The sequence below is a fragment of the Mya arenaria genome, chromosome 9, assembly GCF_026914265.1.
Source record: "Mya arenaria isolate MELC-2E11 chromosome 9, ASM2691426v1".
Lineage (NCBI taxonomy): Eukaryota > Metazoa > Mollusca > Bivalvia > Myida > Myidae > Mya > Mya arenaria.
In genome coordinates, this window is record NC_069130.1 from 46,629,410 (window position 1) to 46,655,924 (window position 26,515).

The 26,515-nt window shown below is 35.6% G+C and overlaps 4 protein-coding genes across 6 annotated transcripts; 3 read left to right on the plus strand and 1 right to left on the minus strand.

Moving 5' to 3' along the window:
• Positions 1-1,497: 1,497 nt before the first annotated feature.
• On the plus strand, positions 1,498-11,545 carry LOC128245579 (uncharacterized). 3 transcript variants are annotated; one of them, XR_008263185.1, is made up of 10 exons: positions 1,498-1,623; positions 3,015-3,085; positions 3,625-3,701; positions 4,223-4,304; positions 4,757-4,885; positions 6,111-6,262; positions 6,993-7,111; positions 7,443-7,518; positions 8,559-9,147; positions 9,744-11,545. XR_008263185.1 is itself a non-coding variant. In XM_052963779.1 (9 exons), exons 5-9 carry the CDS (start codon positions 4,827-4,829, stop codon positions 9,077-9,079), a joined length of 927 nt encoding a protein of 308 aa, XP_052819739.1. In that variant the 5' UTR covers positions 1,498-1,623; positions 3,015-3,085; positions 3,625-3,701; positions 4,223-4,304; positions 4,757-4,826; the 3' UTR covers positions 9,080-11,545. The 3 variants fall into 3 exon arrangements, 2 of the variants coding, with proteins under 2 accessions (XP_052819739.1, XP_052819740.1); XM_052963779.1 differs by having other exon boundaries at positions 8,559-11,545; XM_052963780.1 differs by lacking the exon at positions 8,559-9,147.
• Positions 11,546-14,672: 3,127 nt separating this feature from the next.
• Positions 14,673-16,690, plus strand: LOC128203733 (uncharacterized). Its single transcript, XM_052905261.1, has one exon. It carries the CDS (start codon positions 14,674-14,676, stop codon positions 15,373-15,375), a length of 702 nt encoding a protein of 233 aa, XP_052761221.1. The 5' UTR covers position 14,673; the 3' UTR covers positions 15,376-16,690.
• A 2,499-nt stretch (positions 16,691-19,189) lies between these two features.
• Positions 19,190-22,032, minus strand: LOC128246100 (serine protease inhibitor Cvsi-2-like). Its single transcript, XM_052964304.1, has 3 exons — positions 21,990-22,032; positions 19,756-19,866; positions 19,190-19,299 (listed from the first exon to the last, which is right to left on the minus strand). Exons 1-3 carry the CDS (start codon positions 22,030-22,032, stop codon positions 19,190-19,192), a joined length of 264 nt encoding a protein of 87 aa, XP_052820264.1.
• Positions 22,033-25,610: 3,578 nt separating this feature from the next.
• LOC128246101 (uncharacterized) lies at positions 25,611-26,312 on the plus strand. Its single transcript, XM_052964305.1, has one exon. The coding sequence runs from the start codon at positions 25,611-25,613 to the stop codon at positions 26,310-26,312; it is 702 nt and encodes a 233-aa protein (XP_052820265.1).
• Positions 26,313-26,515: the final 203 nt, after the last annotated feature.

The following is a 26,515-nucleotide window of genomic DNA, read 5'->3' on the forward strand; positions in this document are numbered from 1 at the left end:
CAGTTCTAGTCTTGACTTGTAACAGCGACGTTGATTTCATTCAAATTCGAAAAAGGATGTTTGTATACCTGTTTGATATGTGTTTATACATACATGCATGTCCGGATGGATTCCGTAGTTCCTATATTCTGAGGAATGAATTAGGGGTTATCTGTTTTAGTTAAGCCCTACGTGCATCGCTACGGTAACACGTTTAATCCACCGGGTGTTTTGCGTGGGCGGCTGTCATTCCTATGAAGGATATATGATCAAATCTGTATCACCGTTAGAAAGAATTAATAGGCGAAATTAAGACCCTTTGCAACTTTGTTTATTGTTGACGCCTGGTAGTATACAGATTTGATCAGGGCATGTGCCGGAGGGGCCGGCAACATTGAGACAGAATGGAACAGTATGTTCGAGCTTTACAGTGTTGTTAAAGTATTTATGTAGAGAATTTGCTTTAAAAGAAAATTGTTTGTATGCGTGTGTGTGTGTACCACACTGCTCCAACATGTGTCAAAATAAATATCGAACTCTTGCCCCATGCAAACATATGTTTGTCTTTTTTGCGGAGGGACGTTAAAATTATCTTTTACAGTATTGTATTGTATCAAACTCAGTTCATTATGTTTAAACTTAAAAAAATTTAAAATATTTTCTTCGTTATGTTTAATTCTTTGACGAACTAATATCAGTTTGTGGGAATACCCAGTTACGGTATTGAGTAAGGTCCAAATGTGAATTGGTTACCCTACAGGAGAGGTGTTTGCGTGCAACCACTATAACCATCATAAATTTTGACTGATAAACCTTTAACGGCTTACTAAATAATGCATTTATTTGGAAATAAAAATGTAATATAATACAGTATAGGTTATTTTTGAATTTTGTCAAATCTCATTTTATGTTTATGGCAATGTATTATATTGATTATATACATGTTCAAGTATGTATAAAATATAATTTTGGCTAGTTGAAAAAAAAAATTGTGACTTTAATGAGCCTTTGTCATCAAGCCACTGTGCTCCTTAGCGGTCACACCCGGCTAAAAGATCACTGGTCAAAACAGACACCAGACCAAATAGACAACTGTTGCAGTGTCTGCCAAGTTCCTGAAACCGTAGACCACTTCATATTCTACTGTAAAAAGTACGATGAAGCTAGAAGCTAGAAGCGGACTAGAAGAAAGAACATTGCAAATACTATACAGACATTGCATACCCAATGCAGCAATTACGTTGGGGTTACTAGCGGGTGAAATAGAAGAAATAACGAAAAGTGCGAAAGAAGAGCTGATGGATTCATTAAGCTTATATCTGTCAGCAACAAACAGGCTATAAATATTTTATTTTATAAAAAAATAAATATTTTTTTTCCTTTTTAAAAAAACACACGCAACTTTCCAAAATTCGATGAGTCAAAAAAAAGTAACAAGAGGACAAGTACATAGAATTAAGCACGTAGATGATATCGGCAAAAATATTCGATAAAGTACATCGAGACCATAGGCGACGACGACGCCATAATTCGACAAACAACAACAACAATATCAGGAAAAACAACAAACACTCCCCATTTTAACATATTTCTCTTTGAATTGACACTGTCTATTGAAAAACTCTGGTGAATCGTATGTACAAGGTATGAATCAACAGCAAAATTGACTTGACATGCTATAAATAAAACGCCGTCTCAACATTTGCATTCAATTCATACAGTATTCGGATGGTAAAATTATTCGGATAAACGATCGATTTCCATAGAAAAAATATTATTTTGTGTATGCTGTAAAGAGTGTAGTTTTTACATGCATCAATACTGTCTAGTGTGTGATTGCTTTTATGTTTTTTTATTCTTATAATGTTGCATCCTTTATGTATACAGTATTCATGGAGTCAAAAGTAATGCATCCATAGAATATTTTTCCTAGAGTTAGCATAGATAAACATTCTGAAACCTTACCTACATCTACATCAACATTAAGGATTATGTCTGATTTGCAATTCACTATTTTCTTTCCGCATACCAGCACACACTGTCTGACCATAACAATTTTTGTTGGTTAAGCGCAAAATTTAATATCCCCTTTACTATTCCTTGTAAACTGGTATTCATGAATGTTAATACAACTCTTATGGGAATGATCTGGCCATTCTGGGTAGTCTAGTGGATAAAACACTGGCACATTCACCAGGTGCTGTTAAGGTCATAGGTTAAAGACCTACATGCACCAGTTAACAGTTACTGTGAAGAATTAAGGTATAAATTGTAACATTTGTTAAAGGTAAACTTTATTTTATGACAAAAATATAAAACACAAGCAAAAACCAGCTAGGTAAAGCTTTCGTGCAAGGATACCTACCTGCTTATACACCAGTCAATTACAACCTAACCCAACCCCCTGCCCCCCCCCCCCCCCCCCCCCCAGGTCCAGGGGAATACCCTGGATAGGCGGGGAAATGGGCCGTGTTTTTACCTTTCAGGTGACCCTGCAATGCAGGGGGAATGCGGTGGTTTTGTCTTCATGCAAAATATAGCAGGGAAGGGGCCTAACCTAAGGTCCCTTGGGTGCGGGGGCATTTGGCGGGGATTTTACCAACAGTTCATCTCCGCAGGGCGGGGATTATAGCCGGGGTTGACTGGGCTGAAAGTCAAAGTCCCCGCTATTCCCCGGACCTGGAGGGGCTGTGGTTTCAATTGACTGGTGCATTGACCTAAGTTACTTTTACCCCATTAAGCCAGTACAGTTGAGTGGAGTGGACTGAAGCAAATTGGATTCAGGAATTTCTAAGTCACTGTTTACATGCGTGAGGTTTTACCGGGTATGTGTAGTGCATGTCAAGATCACAGGAATTTAGCTGAGACTGTGGTCTAGTATGATACAAATTTAAGCCTTTTTAAGACCAAATACTGATGGAAACATTTGTTCTAACACCCGACCTGCTAAAGTGGCACAAATGAAATGTTTTTTATAGTATACTCGTATATCAAAGTTATAACATATAAATGTTGCATTTGCTTCTACTTTCTAGCAACCGTGGAGCCATTTCTGCAGGAATGTGGTACAGTCCAAGATGGAATGGACAGGATGATTGCAGATAAGGTACCTTTTTTACTTCATACCTGTTTCTGTTTTGTTTCAATGTTTTACATTACCGTATGTTCACCAAAAACACTTATAGATGTATGGGGGGTTTTTTTTTGCCATTATAAATCCCTGCAAGAAATTTATGCAAGCAGGGTTTATAGATTGGGTTTTAAAATGAATAAACAGTTAAGCTGGCACCATGCTGTTTATATCTTAATCACTCCAAACTTTGGTTTTGATAATTTATTAATTTGCAACATGACATTTTGCTCCTGAACATGATCTTGTTACATCTAATTGCATACATGAATGTAAAATGCATGTACCCTTGAAAATCAGCTCATAAAATGTGTATGTCAACACCTGGGTGACACCTGTTTGACATACCAAGTTAAGTCTGTCGTTTATTTGTAGGTCAAAAGGTCAAGATATTTATGTTTTACAATTTAAATAAAATGCTTAAAAATCCAGAATCCAAAACATTTCGATTAAAGCTGGAAAGACGTTGGTCTTGGCTCTCATAACTATAAATTACATTCCACTGCTTTTTCCAGGGGGAGGTGGGGAGAGTTCCAGGATCACAGCTGCCTATGTGGCTCATGACCACAGTTTTCTGTCCCTGTTGATCAAGGTCTGGATGTTCTTATATATTTTTGACATTTAAAAAAAATCTACTTTATCTTTCAAATTAATGTTCGAAAATAGTTCCAAAGGCTTGTAACTAATGAAAGAAAGCCTCACTTTCCAGTCCAAAGTAGAAATGGACGTATTTTTAAAAAATCAACAAAATTGATTTGATCAATGAAAAAGCACGGCCAAACGGCTTATTGCCGCCGCATATTGTTAGGTACTCTCATGTACTGTCCAATAATGTATGGGGTTGTCAATGCCAGGTTTCCTGATGGCAAGTGGCATAACTTGCATGTTCACAGGTTGGAATACTGGGTTCATCTCCAAAACTAGTGTTGGCTTGATCACATCTGTCATGACCCACTTTGTGTCAGGGTGGAACACTTGAACGTTGAACCCATCATTTGAAACTGGTATGCCCGTTAACCGAGTCTGTTGTATAGGCTATAAGGGCTTCAATGATTGTATGTTTGGGTAAGTGTTGTGCATTTATTAATAATCCTTTCTTATTATTTTAAACAGGCTTGGGTGGAAATGATGAAGAACCAACCAGCCAGCTGGTCCACTGTTCACCCTAGCTGAATTTGGTGTACGCCAACATGTGGTAATTTGTTTGTATTTCAAGATTATATTATGGAAAATAGAAGCCAAACTGAAGCATAATATTAGTAATTTTGGTCATATAAGCTCATTGATACTGTTTGTTCCATTTCTAAATGAATTTCATGCCGTTTGTCAATTGCTTCAAGCTGCAGCTTTGGGATCATGATTTTTAGCTTATGGACAAGAAAACCATCTTCTTCAACAATCTCAGCAACACAAAGATATTCCTATTTTAAAGACATATTGCTACCTTTCATTATTCATACTATCAGTCATTCATATATATTCATTTATTCATTAATTTATTCAGTTATATACATTGAAAGACTTAGGAAGACATTTTTCAAGGCAAAAAAAATGTGCTGGTGACATTAATATTAGAGCCTTTTTCCTTCATGCATTGAAAATTACTAAAAATGCCTTAAAACACTAATTTATTAATTATTTCTATAGCCAACCTGGTTGTTGAAGCCACGGAGGTATTTTCAAGGACAAGAACATGTGCTTGTCATAACATGGTCTTATGTTGAATTCCATGCAGTCTCTCGACAAGGATTTCCGAGAAACAAATACCGCCTCCAAGTAAGAATAATTCTTAGCATGTCTGGTTTTGACTCTTTCAAAATGATGCATCTTGGATTCTGAATACTCAATTAGTTGAGCTTAACCTTTGAATTGTTAAAATCTTATTGCAATATGTCCAAAGGATTATATATTTCATGAATTTTGTCCATGAGCTTTTTGTCATTTTTATCACATTTATGGCTACTTAAAAGGTTGTGTACATGTATGTCTCGAATGCATGTTTACAGACATTTTTTTTTACTCTACACCGATTCTTAACCCTTTCACTTTCAACGCTGAAATTACCAAATGATGACACCTGTGCCAAATTTAGCGCATTTCAAGAACATCGCAAATTAGGAAATAAACGTATCAGTATGACATACGCTCAGTAAACGTTAAATAGTTTCCGTTTCTCTTAAGTGATTCTAACCATTGTGGCTTTAAATAAAAAGTAGAGGTTTACTGTTTTTTTCATTGAATGAAAGGGAAACTTATGTATTACCGGTGTAGTAATGTGTCGTTATTTACCTGTTTTATTATATCATATTATATCCTAATACTAATGTGTTAAATTACATTTCTTATAAAGGAAAACATTTGCAGTATATTATTTTTTCTTATTATTACTATTCCTCTTGTTATTATCATAAGTATTACACTGAAGATACAACTTTTAATTGAAAATTGTAGCTGTCAAAGATTCTTCATATGGTGCATTCCAAGAACGTCGCTTCATTTAGAAACATTTTTTTTGTGCCGCGGCTTGTAAATAGGCACTGACCACTTCATTGCAACCTTATTTAGTATAAAACAAATCCTTTTAACAGAATAGATGTGTTTACACGGTATATTTCATAAAAATCATAACTAGAGAGTGAATCGGCTATACAAACTTAAAATCATAAAACTTTATTCATGTGTTTATGTTACCCTTCTTGAAGGCCTATACTAGAAAAAAATATATGTGGATGGGAACGCGATTTTGATCATTGTGGCGCAAATGTGAATAACGAGAAAAAGCGTGAAAAAAATGGCGCACTTTTGTCCCCTTGATGTTTCATGTTATTTTTGAGCTTACAACTTAGTTATTTGTTGTCAACATTCAAAAACCACGTCCATTTTGGCAATAAACCCTCTGCAACACTATTCGTTGATGTTTAGTTGATCATATTCAGATCACCTGTTTTCATAAAATACTATTTGATTATTATTTAAATGCGATCATTATTGTGTTTGAAAGGGCTGAAAAATGTAGCCAAGATGTGCACTACCACTACTCATGGGATTTTGCCCAGCAAGTCCACTATTCACATCATGCGCAACAAGTTGGGCCGATATATTTCGCCACTCCTTGGAAGTGTCAAGTGTTTGGCATGTGTGCCGAAGGTTCAGGTATACTTTTATGGTTAGATGTCACTCTGAATTAAACAAGGAGTAACAGAATAAGAAAGATCTTATACCATATGTACATGTAAAAATTATTTTTCCAAGTCAAATTTTAAATTTTAAGCTTGGATGATTTTTATGTTGTTTGCTTTGCATTGTTGTTCAAAAGTTTTACCTAGGGCCTAAAAAAAAAAAATTGTTTGGTTAGGGTTACATCCTTTTAAAACATAGGTAGGGCAGGTAGGTTTTTTTTTTTTTATTAAGCTTTATATAAGAATATCGTTTTCATCATTGGAGAATGGTGTTAAAGTTATCTTCTGTATAAGCATTTAAGGTTTAAACTAAATATTGAAAAGCAATTAAAAAAAACAACGAAAGAATTTTTTTTTTTTTTTTTTAGGTTTTCATTTTTTTTTCAAACTGACTATAAAAACGGTAGGGTCGGCGCCTATTCCGTAGGTAGGGTCGGGTAACCCGAACCAAATGTATTTTTTTTTTAGGCCTAGGCCATAATTTGAATATTATTCAAAAGATTCAACTTCAACAAGGAAACACTCTTGACCTTAGCTTCTATTTCAAAAATGAATTTTAATTGAAAATATACATTTGTATTAGTTCTACAGCGCTCTTGTCGTGTCATTTAGGTTGTCTTCAATATCTTCTTGCTTACTATTTCAGTAAAAAAATATTAATATTTGTGAAATCATTTTACAATAGTTAACATTTAATTATACAGGGAAGCAGACATTTTATCTGGTGAGCGAAGCAGAATTGCCGGGGAAAGGAAACAACAGTTTCGTGAGCATGGCCCACCACTACTTTCAGCACCATGGTGTCGGAGAAAAACATGCTGAGGTATTAAGTGCTTCAAAAAGTTTACCCATTAAAATTATCTATCGAATATTTAATGGATTAAAGGTTCTAACAGCCTATGCAAACTTTGACCTTACTGCTGAGAAGAGATAAATAGAATCAATTGTGAATGTAAAAGATGATGATTCTTAACATAGATTATACTGTCGAACATATTCCTACTATTTGATATTTTTTTCCATTTCACATTCGATGATTGATTCAATTGGATATTTTGATTCAGTTATGGCTATGAAATGTGTCCCTCATTATCACTTAGCTTCATGTACCTCAAGTTCTAAAATATGAAAAACGAATGTATTAAACTTTCCAGGTTCATTTTGATGATGCCGTCAGGCAAAACAAGAACCACACTGTGCTTTGGTATGCCATGTGGCAAGTAATGACAGGTAAGTTTTCTAGTCTATTAATATTTCTTAACTGTTTTTTTTTTAGGACAAATACATTGCACTGTCTTTCGAGATCAATCACAACATTGACACCTGGGTTGGTGCTCTAGTTTAATCGGATGCAGAACCGGATGAAGTTAATGCATAGTAGGCAGTTATTTGATTTAAGGAGTAGGTTAACTAAATAACCATATATGAAAACACTCAATTATTGTAAGATTTCTATATGTCTTGACAATTTGATTATAACCTAGTTAAAATCATTTGCTTACAATTTTTTTTTGTGCTTATACAGTAAAACTGCGATCACTCAAGCACGCCGGGGTCCGATCTGAAACCTTGAGGGAACCGAATTTCATTTTCCAATCAGTTATGAAATTTATTTTCAGTTTGAAGTCGTCAAACCGACTGTTTACTACGACACCGATTATGTGTTGCGCTGTGGAAATCACTCATATGTTCAAAGGCTGTCATGTACTTAATGTAAAAGAATACAACAATTATAATTGAATAAATAGTTATGTTTATCTTTTAGAAAAGGCATATTTTCTGAACAAACAACATTTAAATATTTGCAAAATCCAAGATGATTGGCACATCTTGTCTGTCTCACGAAACTGTTATAACTCATAATTATTTTCTCATATGCCCTTCTCAACTATCATTGGTCATGCGTAAACGGTGATAAACGGTTTTTCACACCTTCTCAAATTTCCTTCCAACTGTCACTGCAATTTTTACAACTTGCGAAAATTTTAACACCTAGCAATTGTTAGTTTATATGGAATACGTGTTCGGGAAAAGTGTGAAATTATGACCTTTGGGGAGCCATAAGGTTTTGTGCATGATTTGTGTATTTGGGACTGGCTATTATGTTTGACATCCGACTTATTTAGGTTTCGATGCAGCGTCAGTATATTTTATATGAAAATAGAAGGAAAACAGTTCGGGACCAAGATCCGACCTCGAGGGAATGCCGGTTCTTGAATGACTGTAGATAAATTTTATTTACACTAAACAGATCTTCCAACAATTTTCAGGACTGCATGAGAGTGTAACGCTCAACACTATGTTGGCTGGGCACACCAAATTTGCTCCTGACTGTCACTTCGGCATCTGGAAGGTCAAGTGGCATTGCTGTAATGCAGAGAATCTTCAAGAAATTGCCCACACTGTATCTGCCTCTTCCAAGTCTGGCCATAACATCCCACAGTTGGTTAATGACCCTCAGCAGCCAGTCACATATTACAATAGGAATTCATTCCTAGATACATATTTCAAAACTGTTAAGAATATTACCAAATACCACCATTTCTATGTATCAAAATATAAACCAGGACTTGTAGTATGCAAAGAGTTTGTAGATTCCTCAGAAATTGAAGTTAATCTTTTGAGGATGAGCCCAGAATTTGGTGTTTTGCCTGAACTACGGCATGCACCGTGCCTAGATGCTGCACGTCAAGGGTACCTTCACGATGCTATTCCAAGAATAGGTGTGCTATACCAATGTCGGCGTCGGCATCCGGTTACAGTTTTAGGGCATGTTGGGATTTTCACTTAGAAGTCAGATACCCTACAATCAATTGACTTAATACTTCACGCAATTGTTCAGGGACTTCACATAATGAGGTTAGATAGCTCCATATTATTCTTTACACAGATTATGGCCCCTGATTGACAATGGAACTTAGGTTAAAGTTTTAGGGCAAGTTGGAATATTTATTAATATCGGGGTAACTTCTGTATCCTTTGTTCAATTGACTTAATACTTCACACAGTTGTTCAGGACCATCACAAAATGAGGTTACATAACTCCATATCCTTATTACAGGTTATGGCCCCTGATTGTCTTTAGGCAGGTAAAAGTTAAGGGCAAGTTGGGATTTTAATAAAAAAACTTCTACACCTGTCATTAAATGCACTTAATAAAATTCAAAATTATTTACGACCATCTTACAACAAGAAACATAACTCCGTTTTAAGCCTAATTACAAATTATGGCCCTTGAATTTTGCTCTTTTTTTTATTTCCTTTGAAAGGCATATTTGTATATTCTTAACCACATTTTCATAATGGGAAATCAAGTTATTGAATGACTTGCGTCATTGTTTGGGCGGGCTGGTGGGAGGGCAGTATCAAAGTCACCTTATGTATCGAATAATTTTAGTTAGGTTTGACATAAAGAGACCAAACTTGGTATTATGACATCATTATTGTATTTTCAGTCAAAGCGGCGTAGTGGATCCCGCTGTCTTACAACGGCTCTTGTTTAGATCTGTGTCATCAAGATCTGCAGTATGCCCTAAACCAACACTGTGTACTGTCAAAGTTGATATTGCCAAAAATGCCAACACCGAAAGGCTGTAAATGCAAACATAGCCTTCTGTGTTAATTTAATGTGGACTGGTTTAATGTAGTGCTGCATAAACCTGTTTGTCAACTTCATGATAACCAATCTGGAAGTATACTTATGTCATAAATGGCATTGCAGCAAAAAATGAGGTCATTATAAGTTAGTGTAATAAATTTTAACATGACATTATAATAATGAATGGTGTTGAAAATGTGGACACTTTCTAGTAACGTTTAATGTGTTTACCACTGTTAATACTCCCATTAGTCCCGTTTATATTAGTTGGAAAGAAAAAACTTGTTAAAGAAACTTTGTATTGAACAAAAAAAAATTGTATTGAACAACTTGTGAAATACCCTTTACATCTAAAGACTAACAAAATTAAGATCTATGTATCTCTGCCATCTGAAACATGAGAAAGAATATTTGCTTTTTTGTGTATTACTAATATCATTGATTGGTTGCATTGCATTGTGCAAGTGTTTTTTTTTATTACAAAATCATTGCAAAGTACTACTCTGTTTTTTGTGCAAATGAAAGAAACCGTGCAGATTTTTTCTTGCTAGGCCTTTAGCATTACCAAAATGTTACTTGACAATTTAAGAAGATGCATTTTTTTATAATTATTACTTTATATAATAAGTTGAAAATGACATCTTGATGAATTAACTATTTTCATTTACACCTTTGTTGGTAAATTGTTGTTTGTAGAACATATGTTTGTGGCAAATTTGAAAAGAAACGAGTAGAAATTGCATAATCACATGTAACCATAGCAACAGAATGTTGTTTCCGACTTTTACTTTGACCTTTGTGGTCAATTTCTATGTCCTTATGGACATTAGCAATGTGTACTTGCTATTTTCTTTTTGTAATTATGTAAAAGTTGTAAAGATATGTTAGATATTTAAATATTTATACATGGATATTGCATTCAAAACAAGAAGTTTTCTTCAAATTATGTTTTTAATAGCCCTGTGTTACAAAATGTTTCATATTTTTGTGAAATTTGACATGAAACTTTAGGTTTTATTTCTGAAAATAGTTGGTATCATGAAAATGTCAATAACTTTATAAAACAATTTTATTAAGATCATTCTTTTTGAAGCAGACTTTCAAAAATGATTGGACGTAGCATTTTCATAAGTTACCACAGCAACCGAATTTTGCTTTGACCTTTGTTGTCAATTTCTGTGTCATTATGGACATTAGCAAAGCATACTTGTTATTTTCTTTTTGTAGTTTATGTGATGTTAGTAAATATAACAGGGTTATTAGTACTGTGTTTTGATCCGGAGGGTTGTATTCGACTCGAGTGGATTTTTGCGGATTCGGATTTCATGAGGCGCAAGCCAAGTGAAATCAAAATCTGCAAAAATCCACGAGAGTCGAATACGACATTCCGGATCAAAACAGTACTTATAGCCCTTTTATTATATACAATACTGGTAAGATTACTTAACAGCCAAATGTTTTCATAACGTCATTTTTGCATTGCGCAAGGATACTTGTTATGACGTGACTTCACAAGAGTTGAATACGGACTACCGTATTTTGCGATTTGTATTGCGTGTGGATTTATGATGGGTATATAATAAAGTTTTATATTTTAATAAGAACAGATTTAGTGAGCATTTAGTTCAAATTGTGTTTTTGCCCTCTGCTACAAAATGTCCATATCCTTTGGGGGGGGGGGGGGGGGGGGGGGGGTTAAGAATTTGACTTGCAACTTCATATTTTATTTCTGCAGTTGCTTGGTATCATAAAAATGTCAATAACTTAAAACACAACTTTATGAATAACATTATTTTGTTAGAAACATGCAGGAAATGAGTGAAAATGGCATTATCAATAGTTACCATAGCAACCAAATGCAGTTATGAATGATGAATGCTTATTGTTTTTTATCATAAAACGTATAAATAACTCTTGACATGATACTTATCTGACATGGATATTTCATTCTAAATAAACACATTTGACCAGACATTTTGTTCACTTTGATTTCTACACCTGTGTTACGAAAAGAACTATATTTATTTAAGTTTTGTGAATTTTGACTCAAAACTTTGGATTTCTGTTCTAGAAATACTTGGCATCACAAAGGTAACAATATCTCAAAATGTCATTTGGGCCAGAATGATCATATTCTCACTCCCATCCACCCTAGAAGCGCCATATATTATACTGATTAGTTACTTGTCAACAACAGGGTGACGTTTTCAACAATTTAAAAAGAGCATACATGAATGAATGAATGAATGAATGAATGAATGAATGATCGAACGAACGAACGAGTGGTCACTCTTCTTGGCAAACATGCATAAGGAAACACTTTAAAAACAAATCTCAAAATGTTTTGGAATGTTAGCAATGCTCGATTTCCTAATCAGGCACATGTTTAGCACAATCGCAAGGAAGGCCTTCATCTCAGTACATGTGGCAGAAACCCAGGACCGAACACGTGAAAAGCGCCTAAACACTGCCGCCCTTATTACTGACCTAGCGTCGTCCTCAAAGTTTACTTTTTATGTCAATATCGGAGAAAAAAATACGCTAAAAGTGCCCCATTACGGACTAGAAGTTGTCGTTGTGAAGTCCCTTCAATTCTTAGATACGCCTCTGTTTTCGAACATAAAAATAAGTTGTAACATGGTAGCATCTGACACATCGCAGTCCCTTTTCAGACTGGTAGCTAGCAGGGGCGTATCAGGGATTTGACGTTAGAGGGGGCGTAACTTAGGGGCGTGACTTCACTGCGGAAAATGGTTGAATATACGGGAAAGAACGGTCCCGTACATCTTGAATAAACGGGCGTGTTCGCACCCACACACCCAACGTGTACGGGACCCGTACACGAAAACGTATACGGAACACCACGTGTACAAACTTCCGTATATCCATCCCCGTGCACGTGGATATACGGAGTTATCAATGTATATAAAAACTTTTTTATTTCTTTTGCGTATTTTTGAAGAAATACATATTTTATGCATAGCATTTTTTGGCAAAAAATATGTATGGCTGTACGGAGCCCGTACACTCGCATGTTCGGGATGAATATTCGGACTCCATACACGCAACGTGTACGGGATGAATATATACAGACCCCGTACACGCAACGTGTACGGGGTGGATATACGGACCCAATTCACGCAACGTGTACCGGATGGATATACGGACTCCGTACATGCAACGTGTACCGGATGGATATACAGACTCCGTACATGCAACGTGTACCGGATGGAAATACGGATCCCGTACACGCAATGTGTACTGGATGGATAAACGGACCCCGTACACGCAACATGTACGGGACGGGAGAACTGACCCCGTACATGCAGCATGTACGGGATGAATATACGGACCCCGTACACGCAACGTATACGGGATTGGAATACGGACCCCGTACACGCATGTATGTACGAACCTTCACGTACACGCAATGTGTACGGATGAATGAACGGACCTTATACGGGATTGACCTAGGTAGGGTTTGACCGTGTTAGACACGGTTGATAATAAATAACTAACAAATACATGTGCTGTGTTTTTTTATAAAACATTATGTATAGACATATGAAAAACTACTATTTATATGAATTCATAAGATTTAAAAATAGTATGTTTGAGTAATCAATGTTAAATGTCATTCTAGATCTGCCTTAACATAATCATTTCATTGTTGCATTTTCTCAAGCAAAATGTATGATTAAAATTCCACTGTCCTGTCAAACAACAATTTATACAGGCTATTAAAACAATCATAAAAAATCATTACAAATCTAATGTGAATTCTTTTCTGCGATTTCTTGGCTTCAGGCATTAGGTCAAATTGCGCACGGACATCAAGTCATTGAAAAAAAATATACAAACACAACAAGCTTATGGCTTAGAGATATTTAAAGTGCAGAATACAACAATATGAAAAATTCAATTAATTTATAATACCATGAAGTTAGAAAACCCCGTGATAGAAAAACCATTAGAAAATGTGACACAACCTATATATGTTTAAGTCTAGACTTGTTAAAGATGCACTCTAAAAGCATTAAAAACTGTAATCTTTGGCAGTTTTTTTAGCAATTAAGACCCGTTTTACTGTGATCTTTGTGCTTAAATTGACGGAATTTATACAAAAGTCAGCTAAATCTGAGACAAACATATTATGTTATGTCAAAACGGTCAATCTGTGAGCGTGCAGCTCTAAACAATGTATTATATAATTAGCCGGGACCTATGTTGACCCTTTAGTTTTGTATATGGGTCTAATAATACCTTCCTGTCAAGATTGTGGGATAATACCACTGTCAAATACGGCGTTGAATAGACCTTCATAAATTGGTAGCATATTATCTTCAGTAGATTTAACGTACTCATTTTGAATAAGATCGTTTGCATAAGCATTCCCATTCTTTACTTAATTGATTGCCTTTTCATATATTTTTATTATTGTGGGTGATATCGTCATTTTTAATGTCAGTTTTTTTTCTAAAAGAACGGGTTTTGGTTCATTGCTTTCATTATGGTTTGCCCCCCAATTTTTTTTAAATGCTCGTACATAACTGAACTCTGGGTATTTGATATTGGTCTTTATGTTTAAACTATTTAATTCTTTTCAATAGTCTTTGGAGTTCTTTGAATGAAGTTGTCTTAGCCTAATTTCAAATTCGATTGTGAAAATTCATTTTTGATTCTTGAAAAAAATTATGAGCGTTACTAACTATAAACGGATATGTTATATAGCATTCATTATAATGTTACTGTTTTATTTGCTAGCTTATTTGTTCTTAAAGGTAGCTATGAGAGAAGAATGTCGCTACGTATACTTGGACCTTGGATCTAACAAAGGCGTACAGATACGAAAACTATTTGAACCAGCGTTATACCCAGGAGCTAAGATCATCCCGTATTTCAACGAACTGTTTGGAAATGTTGAAGACAGGCGAAAATACACTTGTGCCTTTGGGTTTGAAGCAAATCCACGACATTTTACAAGGTTGAAATACATCGAGAATGCGTACAGACGAAAAGGGTTTCGAGTTACCTTCTACAATAATGCAGTTTGGAATGAACAAAACAAAAACGTGACAATTTACTCGGAGACTAAGTTTGACTTAGACTGGGGCGCAGGAGTCCTTGACGTCGCTATCAAAGACAAAGAAGCCATGGCTAGGTACCAAGTACCAACAGTTGATATTGTGCAATTCATCAACGAGGAAATTAAACCACTTAAGCCGAAGGCGGTTTTTGTTAAGATGGACATAGAGGGATCAGAGTACACAGTGTTACCTCACATGATCGAAAACAAAGTGTTGTGCAAAAACATCGTAACCTCGATTGTTGTTGAAATGCATAAATGGGCAAAGAACCGAATGAAATCCGATCTGGACATAAAGACATTGAGACAGCGGATGATGACACAGAAATGTGCGCCCACAGATATTGTGCCTTTTGATGACGAAACATACAAGAGTGACGTGAAAGTCGACCCTGCCGCTTAAAAATGAAAGCATCAGTTATACAAACAACAACACTATAATTTGAATACTAGACGGTTTATTTACAACACCTTAGATAACTTTACCTACGAATGACCTTATGTGGATTATGCTTTCCGCGAGTGATTGGAATTTATGTATATTTGTTATATCACATTTTGATTTTAAAGCAGTTGTATTCCTCTTTTTAGCTCACCAGAGGCAGAGCACGAAGTGCTCAAGATGAGCTATTGTGATAGGTCTTTGTCCGTCGTCCGTCCGTCTGTCCGTCCGTCCGTCCGTCCGTCCGTCAACATTTGCTTAAAAAACATCTTATCTGAAACTACCTGGCCAAATTCAATGAACCTTCACAGGAAGCTTCCTTGGGTGACCCTCTACAGAAATACAACAAGGGGTCACGTTTGATCAACAACAACAGCAACAAAATGGCCGACTTCCTGTTTGCTTTAAAAAACATCTCCTCTGAAACTACTAGTCCAAATTCAATGAAACCTTACAGGAGGCTTCCTTGGATGACCCTCTACAAAAATACAACAAGGGGTCTCGATTGATCAACAACAACAACAATCTCGCCAACTTCCTGTTTTGCTTTAAAAAAAACATCTCCTCTGAAACTACCAGGCCAAATTCACTGAAACTTTACAGGAAGTTTCATTGCATGACCCTCTACAAAAATACAACAAGGCATTGAGATTGATCAACAACAACAACAACAAAAACAACAACAAAATGGCCGATTTACTGTTTTGCTTTTAAAAAAATCTCTGAAACTACCAAGCCAAATTCAATGAGACTTTACAGGTAGCTTTATTACATAACCCTTTACAAATATAAAACAAGGCATCATCAGTTAAGATATTCTTAAATTGCAACATTTTTATTAATGCTTCATCACAGAGTTGTGGCCCTTTGCTTAGGTGAGCGTTTTAGGGCCATCATGGCCCTCTTGTGTTAATGTTGATAGAAATTTGCGAACTTGCACAATACAGTCGCACCCTGTTGACTCGAACTCGCTTGGCTCGAATTGGGTGTAAAGGACCGATTATTGACTCTAGTTTTCCGAGGTATTTTCGCCAGTCCCTCGGATTTGAAGCCAACGGGGTACGACTGTAAGTAATACAAAAGATATCGGTGAGGAGTTCCATTGTCTCTTCACATGTTTGTTTTTATGTAGATATGAAAAGGTTAACGGTTAGGTATCCCTTCCGAAGATCCAGACACATTCAATTCCGGAAAGGTATTATTATCGCTGGCACTTCAACCATTATTAGATTGAAAGAATCTGTAATCTTTATTTTATTTCAATTTATGAGACTAATCTCTGTTTTGTCTTTCAACTTCACGTATCTATACATAACATCATTTTTATTTCCTTTAAAAAGTAGATTTTCTTGTTTCCAAATTGATGTAAAATGGACCTTTTATCCGTCTTTCTATTTGATATGTATGTGAAGTTGTTCCTGTATTTGTTCATGTAGAAAGTTATTGTTTTCCCAAATACTGTTATATAATTGTATATATGTATACAGTTGGTTCGTCATTGCATTTATTTTTTCTATTAAATTTGTAAGCCGTACTTGACCATGGTAATTCAATCAAAGTTCGAGTCCATGTACCTGGTAAATACTGAACCGCCCCCGAGTTGAAAGTGATATAAAAACACAGGACTTTTTTTGGTGTTCACGAGGTGATATATATTAAAATCATGCACTGAAACAAAAACTTTTTTATTTTTATTGCATGCTTATAATAAACAAAAAATAAAAAGTAATTGATATTTTATAGGAAAACCGCGCGAAATTCAACCAAATGACGTCATACAGGAAACGAAAAAATGATGTCATTGCATTTCTTCCCGACATTGTATGCGTTTATGTTACATTTTTTACTATGAAACGGGTAACCAACGAAAAGCATGAAATAAACTCCAGCATTGTGCTTTCTTGACCATCTGTACAAATGCTGTTCATGACACACATTTAACCATTTGAACTAGCTTTTACGTTTATAGGAAACACACTCTTTGTTACGTGACCAAAGTCATCTGGCAGAAAACTACCTCGTGGTTTACACTGAGGGTCTTTAAAAGCATCCGACACATCGCGGTCTCTTTTTAAGACTGGGTGCTAGCAGGGATGTATCCGCGATTTAACGTAAGAGGGGGCGTAACTTAGGGGCGTAACCTTTTGACTTGCGCCCTCCCCTGTTCAAAAAATATTTGGTTTAAAGAGTTGTTCGGGGTCTTCCCCCATGCTCTCCGAATGGGTATTACCCGATGGCGAGGGTAAATAAGCTCCCCCCCCCACGTATGTTGGACTTGGACGATTTCAGAGAGAGGGGCGGGTGCCGGGTTCGCCCCCTTTCCCCCAGGATCCGCTAGTGGCTAGTAGGATTTGGTGTTCCGATGCAAAACAGACATGTGAATAATGCCTTAACTTTGTATCTTCACTCCAAAAGATTTCTTTGAAGGCCTTCTACAGTGTGTGTATACCACGTGATGAATTACGTCATATATGCTACGTCGGAAGGCAATATTTTGCTTAAAATAAAGACTTAAATCAAAGATATCTTATCGCTTACTACACCATTTAAAATGAAACAAAGGCCAGTCTATGCCGCTTCAAGAGCCTCACCTTTGTTTTATAACCGGAGTTTGATAAGGTGATTAGTTTCATCAAACACTTTGACAAACCTGTTTCCAAAACAATGTTTTGACAGTGCTTTGTCAGACGGCCGTATCGTGAAAAGGTTTGTCGAAGTGTTATAAGAAACTAAACTTTCAATCAAAATTTGGTAAAAGACCGAAGGCGGGACTCCGTAAACGGCATAGACTGCGCTATATTTCATTTAAAGCATACCATTTTAAGTCTTCAATCGAAGCAAAATATTGCCTTCCGACGTACCATTTATGACGCAATTTATCACATGGTATACACACACTGGTCTATGCATCACCATAACTTTCTTTTTGACATAGTTTATGCTTCTACGAGGGAAAGTTGAAACTCTCTATGATATTCGAACAGTTTGAACGCTTGTGTTCACTTGTTATGTTAAATGTTTTATGGTGTCCAGTATAATCTCGAAATTGCAATTATAGCAAGAATCGTTACAATACTACGTCACAGTAAGATGACATGAAGTAAAATCTTAATGATTAAGTCTAGTTCTTAATGATAGCCTATCTACAATTTCATTGGCTTTAAATGAAGGTTATATTCTAACTGCTATTAGAAAACAACCTAAATTTTCAGCCAATGAAATTGCAGATAGGCAATATTAAGTACTATGCGTTAATATTAAGAACGTCAACTTTCGCACTCCGCGCATTTTCAGCCAATGTTATTGCAGATAGGCAATCATTAAGTTCTAGCTAGGCTTTATCATTAAGAATTTCAACTTTCGTGGCTATTTAAACGTCCGCCTACTGCCACTTTATGCTATCTATATTTTAAGTAGTTGGTTCCCTATGCCCTTTATCTATTCTTGAGTGTTGCTTCATATTGTTCCTAAGACATTAACAGCTCTGAAGCACACTCTCCGGGTTGTTGGAGGTATTTAGATAAATAAGAATCTATCAACATGCCTTTTTCAATCTAAACTGTTATCTATTTATTCTTAAAGAAGACCGGGTCTGGACCGGAAATGACAAAATGCAAACTCATACAAACAATAATCAATTTGAACACACAAATACTACACTAGTTGAATAATAAGTTAAAATTTAGAAACGGAAAATACAGCAACAGAAAACCATCATGTAACGATTAATTTATTAGATAACAGAAATACACAAAGCTAAGTCGAATGGCGGCTTCTATCGGCCACCGAATCCGAAACCACAGCGGCACGCGCCGTCCACGCAGTGCCAGTCACGGTCGCATCGGTTTCCGCTGCAGTCGCTTGGGAGTGAGCATTTGGCAGAAGCTGAAATAATACCAATAGTATTAACCGAGTCCCGTTTTCATGCAATTGATTCTAACTTATTTGTTCTCCGGCGTTTAGATTCATGTTGATATATAATAAATATTTTAAATAAAACCTCATATCCATGTGACAATTGAAGTTTTTAAATGAACAAATAAGCAAAGAAAATCATTCAAATAAAGTATAGGCCTGAACTAGTGCTAATCATTCAACCTATTCTTATTTCATTTCGTACGTATATATTTATTTGTGTTATTTGCTTTTTTTCATAAAATGCCAATACACGTTGACCTATTTCATGGCATATTCTATATGTTCTTGACCATGTACTTTGTAAAAATAATAAATAATTATGGGTCAATTAATTTAATTAAATGCGCTCTTTCAATAGGATAAACACCAAGTTATAACGATTTAGATTGAATTGCTGAGCAAGTATATGCGAAAGGGCCTCACTGTGTGTGCACGTGCACTGACGGCTGTGGCACTCGAGCACGTAGTCGTTCTCCGGGCAGGACACGTGACCACAGTCTCCGGTGTCCCTGCACTCCTCTCCATAGGCCAAAGCTGAAAGTACAAGGTTAATGCTTCAGTAGTTTGATCATCAAGCCTCTGCTGAATTGTGTTTGGTTGTTGATACAATAATTCAGTCAAGTACCGCAATGTTGTTCTTCTATTTATCTTTGTTATTTGTTAAGATTTTGTAAAATAGGTCAATTTTACAAATAATTAAAAGTCAACCTACATTGAATACAGCCAATGAAATTCCTGATAGGTTATCATTAAGTAATAGGCTTTATCATTAAGAATTTTAATTTTTGCGGGTGTTTAAAGGTCCGCCCAATGCCACTCATCCGATACACAATCCCTGCGTCAGATCTTTGTGTTGACAATATGTCAACCAATGAGGTCGTATTTTAAGTCAGTAAGATGACCTGAATTAAAACTTTAATGATTACGAAGGCCTCGTTCGTTTTGCTCATCCGCCCATTCTTAATCATTAAGATTTTAATTCATGTCAACTAACTATTACGTTATGAGCAATCAATTGCCTCTTAAATGGTACCAACATAACATGGGGTCACCGGTCATCAACAGTTCACATTAAAGTAAATAGAGCCATCAGCAAAATGGCTTGTTTTGGGGTCGAATTCCTTATCACAGTTAAAGCGAAGGCAGTCTAGTCAGGTCAGCACAATAGCACCATGGTAGCTGAGTTGTATGTTAACTTTATATATTCGGTGCCCGGATGTATAAGTTATTCTATCCGGGTTCGACATCTGGTAGCTGCGGCAAATTTTACTGCGATTTTATCACCTATTACTGAACAAACTGGACAATATAGTTCATGAATTAGCAAATTCTGCCATCGACCAAGTTAAGTTGGCAGTTTATGGTTCCATGATATGAAACGTACCAAATATTTTGTCAGTTGGGACATTATTAATGACTGAATACAGTTTGATTGGCGAAAGTTCACTCTAATATATTTATAAAAGTTGCCCACAGATGAAATTTCTAAGTTACAATGCCATTGTTTAGTACATACATCTACATTTTATTTCAAGCCTTAATTAACCAATTACTATTTAAAAAACTTTGGATATACCAAATGTCAGAAAATAAATCAAGTTCACAAAAAGTAAACATAATATTTTCAATCCAGACAGATTTAATCAAACGTTTTGACACCAAATCATTAAAAAGTTAATAAATTTATAAGTTTAACTAGTTTCGCAGTCAAAAATAACTTTTATTATCCTTGTCCAGTATGAAATGATTCTGGTGTTTGATTGAACATAGAAGGGAAAACACAAAGTTCACCAAATATCATGTATGATGGTGTTGGTGTGTTCATTCCAGCCAGTAACACCAATCCAATGTTATGTTGAAGAAAAACAGGACAGCTGTATTTATCAATATAATAATAAACGAACAATTCAAACATGTTTTAATTTGTTTTGGCGTAACATTTTTCTTGCATACCGGACATGTGTTTCCGGTCATGTGACCAGTGCTGGAAACCCCGTCCTACAACCCCATGTAAGATGAGACACGCTCAACAACGCGCCACTTTTTATTTATTTTATTGTATGGTTTATGAAAAGTATATCATGTCATTTCAATAAAACACAATCAAATATATAAGTATGCAAGACTTTTAATTAAAATTGAAAATAATTCATCGTAAAAACGCGATTTTTAGAGGAACTATTTGACGTCAATAGTGATTAAAATTACTGTGCTTTATGACGTCAGTAAACAACGTCGCACGCGCTTTTTTGGGTAAAATGAGCAAAAGTCAACTTTTCCACAAATTTGAATTTTTAGAATTTATCCGGTCCGGATAAAATAATCCGACCCTCGGGCACGCTGCGTGGCTGGTACTCGGCAAGCCTCGTTACCGGCGTTCGCGCGTGTCGGCTCGGATTGTTCTATCGTACCGAAAACACATGATAAATACTTATAGTCTCCTGTTATGTCAGCACATATCTGTAGGTAAATGGAATGATGTCCAGTGACGTTCGATAAGCACCAACAAGCATTTTTAACTCTCACAGAGCAGAAAAAAGAGTAAATAAGACTCCCACATAGAAATAACATATGAAATCATATAGCATTTGTTTCACAAATTTTACTAGTAAATTTTTATCTCTGACAAATAAAATGAATAGAACCAAAAGGTTTACCAAGGCAGGCAAGCACAACAACGCAGCTCAGAGCAATCTTCATGGTTATCGGTTGTTTAGATCCGTGTACGGCTGGCACCAGACCCCAGCTTTATATATATCCATGCCTACGTGTCCACGTTTGGTCAAAGTTGTGGTCAGTTATGCTATCTTGGACAAATACTGATATTGACCTGCCAAGTCATGACTGTTGACCATGCGGACGGACATATCTGCACAAGCCAAAATTGACCGTTTCACATTAAGACACCGTTTGTCACGTAGATGTGTAGTTTCGTGCGGGAATATGCTTCCACTGACCCCTGTTAATCATGATTTATTGAAAAACAAAACTAACAGCATAGGATGATTTTTTATATATTTTTCAACTGTCGCTTCAGACGTGTGCATTTATAATTAATTATGTTCAAAAAGTTTGTTTGATTTTTCATTTAAAATATGACTTCCCAGGCTAAGAGCTCCCGTTTTTCGAAAACTTCGTTTGTATGCGATTTAGGCTGTATACCACAGGCCTTCGTACTTTAGGCCCCCCAAAAATACCTGTGTTTCCGGTAACCCGACCGACCCTATTTTTTCCTCGCCGACCCTAATCTTGTTTTAGGCATAAAAGTAAAAAAATCATAAATTAAATATATCGTCGTTATTTTCGTTGTTTGTCTGTCTTTGTTCTCGGAATATAAACTTTCATTCCTGATTATGTATTACCGAGACGCTTTGTCAACAGGGAAACAAAATGGCGGAGTTCGGCGATCCCTGTCCGATATCTTCAAATTGGCAAACGCATGTTTATAGTCCATACACGTGGATGATCACAAGAGACGCATTTTGCTGTCTTTATAATGAATATATTCAGGATATAGTTCGCGTTGTTATTTATCCATTTCCAAAATAGAACCTTCTTTTATACATTAGGCTTTGCGTATATCATGCAGGCTTCTAACGATTAGGCTTTGCAAATTCATGCAGGTTTAACTGCGAGGTTCACATTTCATTAATCGTTACATTAACTTATCCGCGATTATCAATGTTTATTTATTTCGCATAATTTAAGTCCCATCAACTGAAATCCAAACAAAAACCTGCAAAAGTTATAACAACACATGTATAGGAATGTGTCGGCTGCAGATCAAACGATACAATTTGTGACGTCAGAGCACGAGCGGTTATAAGATTAAAGACGCTTTGTATTTAAATCGGTCGGTTGGATACCGTATGATACCATCTGATTGCCAGGATTTCGTCAAGGTTGGTAAGAAAATACCATACGATCGAAAAAATATAATAATCAATAATCGTCGTCTGTGGATCTTAAAACGACCGGAATGTTTGAATTCACCACGAATATGAATGAAACTTTGATTGTTACAAGAATATTGATAAATATCCGCGATTACTTGTTTTATTATTAACCTACCTTCACATAAGAGAGCTTAAACAGTTGACAAGAAAAGGCGATTTTCTTCAAGCAAATTAACAACTTTAGTTGATAATTGACTGTTTCGCTAGAACATCATCATAGATTTGTATAAATTGAAGTGCTGGATTTGTTCTAAAAACCGATCGCGTCATATTAAGGAGTATACTATACAAAAAAAATCATGGGCAAAATTGGCGGGAAAATACGGTAGTCGAAGGCAAGGAAATGATTTCAGATATTAAACATAGCTGGGGGTTTTCTGCATTTTTGTTAATTATGGAAAGCTTGGATATAATATAATTGATTAAATGCAACAGAATTTCGCATAAAATCGGAATTGTAAAAAAAATAAAAAATAAACCCGACCGACCGACCTTTTTTTTTTCGCCATGTTACCGGAAACACAGGTATATTTTTTTGGCCTTAGTACCGCAAAATCGTGAAATTTACTTTTTAGCTTGACATGTTAAAAGAATTAATTCGCCGGGGTTACAAAATATGGCGTATGGTGTAATGCGGTTTAAAATAGTGCAAATTAAAATACCACTTTATTTCAATACGTTCATAATACTTCAACGTAACTCTGAATTTGATATCAAACCGAAGAATTTTAAATAGATCTTGATGAGGAGCCGAGGGGAATAGATTATTAGTTTAGATAATTGCACAGAAAATGGAAATGTGTTCACTAAAAGATCCTTCTTTACTTTACTTTACTATATATAAAATCTTATATTCCATATCATTATATCACCATCGATACAAATACGTTTACTTTTTTATCTTAATAGCAAGTATTTCTGAAAACATAATAAATGAGTATGGAGAAAAAAGATGTCTATATAAACAAGCTCTATACAGTATTTTAAAACTGATAGAAATATTCATTTATCTGCACAGCAACTTCAGCGTTGTACATGTGAATCCATTTTGAATATATCACCAAACTTAAACAATGATATAGTTTTCTCAATTGTGATATCAAATCAAATGCCATTCTGAAGTCAATTAGCATAATTATTTATTACAAATTGTTTTTCTTCTGGTTCATACATACTTGCTCACGGAAAAGACATATCATTATACAGTAAATCTAATATAAAAAATGTCCGTTATTGTATTGAACTTATTGTACACTTTAACATCAAAACATTTCTGAGTAATAAAGCAATACCTCTAGCATTTATTAATGTTAAAACATTCACCATTATATTCGGAATACATTTATTTCTCATGTTCACTTGTAACATGCGGCGTTTAAGTTTTAGTATTATTAAAACCACGACACTTGTAAGAACATATTTTAATTCAGTCATGAGTACAACATCCCCGGCAAGCTTCGAGATAAACAATTCTAAGCTTCGAGATAAACAATTCTAAGCTTCGAGATGAACAATTCTAAGCTTCGAGATAAACAATTCAGTCATGAGTACAACATAGTATGTCAAAGTAACCCGTCCCCATGGATCCGCTAATTATATATACATGTACAATAAACATGAGCAGCACGCAAGAAAAACACGAAGAAGAACAAATAAAGTCAAAGTGGAAATACATAAATTACAATGGCTAGTTGTCACATATTACATAGGATTATTATTCTTAATGGAAGAGTATGTATACAGTGGGGCCATTTATCATACAAATTTTTGTCATGTAGTGGTGGAGTTATTTTCCAATGTAGAACAAAAGGTATTTAATATTGAATATACAACCTTATAAACAGACAAACAAAACAAATAATTGGCTCTTCAGTAAATAGTTTGAAATAGTAAGGACTCGGTCATCCCCGGCAAGCTTCGAGATAAACAATTCTAAGCTTCGAGATAAACAATTCTAAGCTTCGAGATAAACAATTATGTTGGATAATGGTCGAGGTGTTCCGATTGAATAGTTTAGTGTTATTAGATTAACTACAGCCAAAGATTCATGCTCAAATGCCAATCTACAACCTTTGAAACATTGGATGCACCCCGACTGTCCATCAAAATTGAATGAATCAATCGGTCATTTTCTTTAAATGATTACCATGGTCTAGTGCTTTTAGCAAACGTGAACACCCTTGCACATGCTATATTTTGAATATTTATGTTTGATTCTTAAAAAAAAATATGAGCGTTACTAGCTATAAACGAATATGGCATATAGTATTCATTATAATGTTATATTGGATTTTGCTAGCTTATTTGCTCTCAAATACAGCTATGAGAGAAGAATGCCGCTACGTATACTTGGACATTGGATCTAACAAAGGCGTACAGATACGAAAACTATTTGAACCAGCGTTATACCCAGGAGCTAAGATCATCCCGTATTTCAACGAACTGTTTGGAAATGTTCAAGACAGGCGAAAATACACTTGTGCATTTGGATTTGAGGCAAATCCACGACATTTTACAAGGTTGAAGTACATCGAGAATGCGTACAGACGAAAAGGGTTTCGAGTCACCTTTTACAATAATGCAGTTTGGAATGAACAAAACCAAAACGTGACAATTTACTCGGAGACTAATTTTGACTTAGACTGGGGCGCAGGAGTCCTTGACGTCGCTATCAAAGACAAAGAAGCCATGGCTAGGTACGAAGTACCAACAGTTGATATTGTGCAATTCATCAACGAGAAAATTAAACCACTTAAGCCCAAATTAATTTTTGTTAAGATGGACATAGAGGGATCAGAGTACACAGTGTTACCTCACATGATCGAAAACAAAGTTTTGTGCAAAAACATCGTAACCTGGATTGTTGTTGAAATGCATGAATGGGCAAAGGAGCAGATGAAATCCGATCTGAACTTGGAGACATTGAGACAGCGGATGATGACACAGAAATGTGCGCCCACAGATATTGTGCCCCTTGATGACGAAACATACCTCAATGACGTGAAAGTCGACCCTGCCGCTTAAAAATGGAAGTAGCAATTAAGCAAACAACCACAGGCGCATAACAACAACATTGTAACAGGGCTTCCATTAAGAATTTGAAACTGGAAGTATGAACTTCCTGACATTCAATTTTGGAAGTTTTTCACTGAAATGTGGAAGTTTAAGTCTCCAGAATGCAATATCTTTTTTAACTATTTTTCAACAAGTATATTAAAAATCAAATA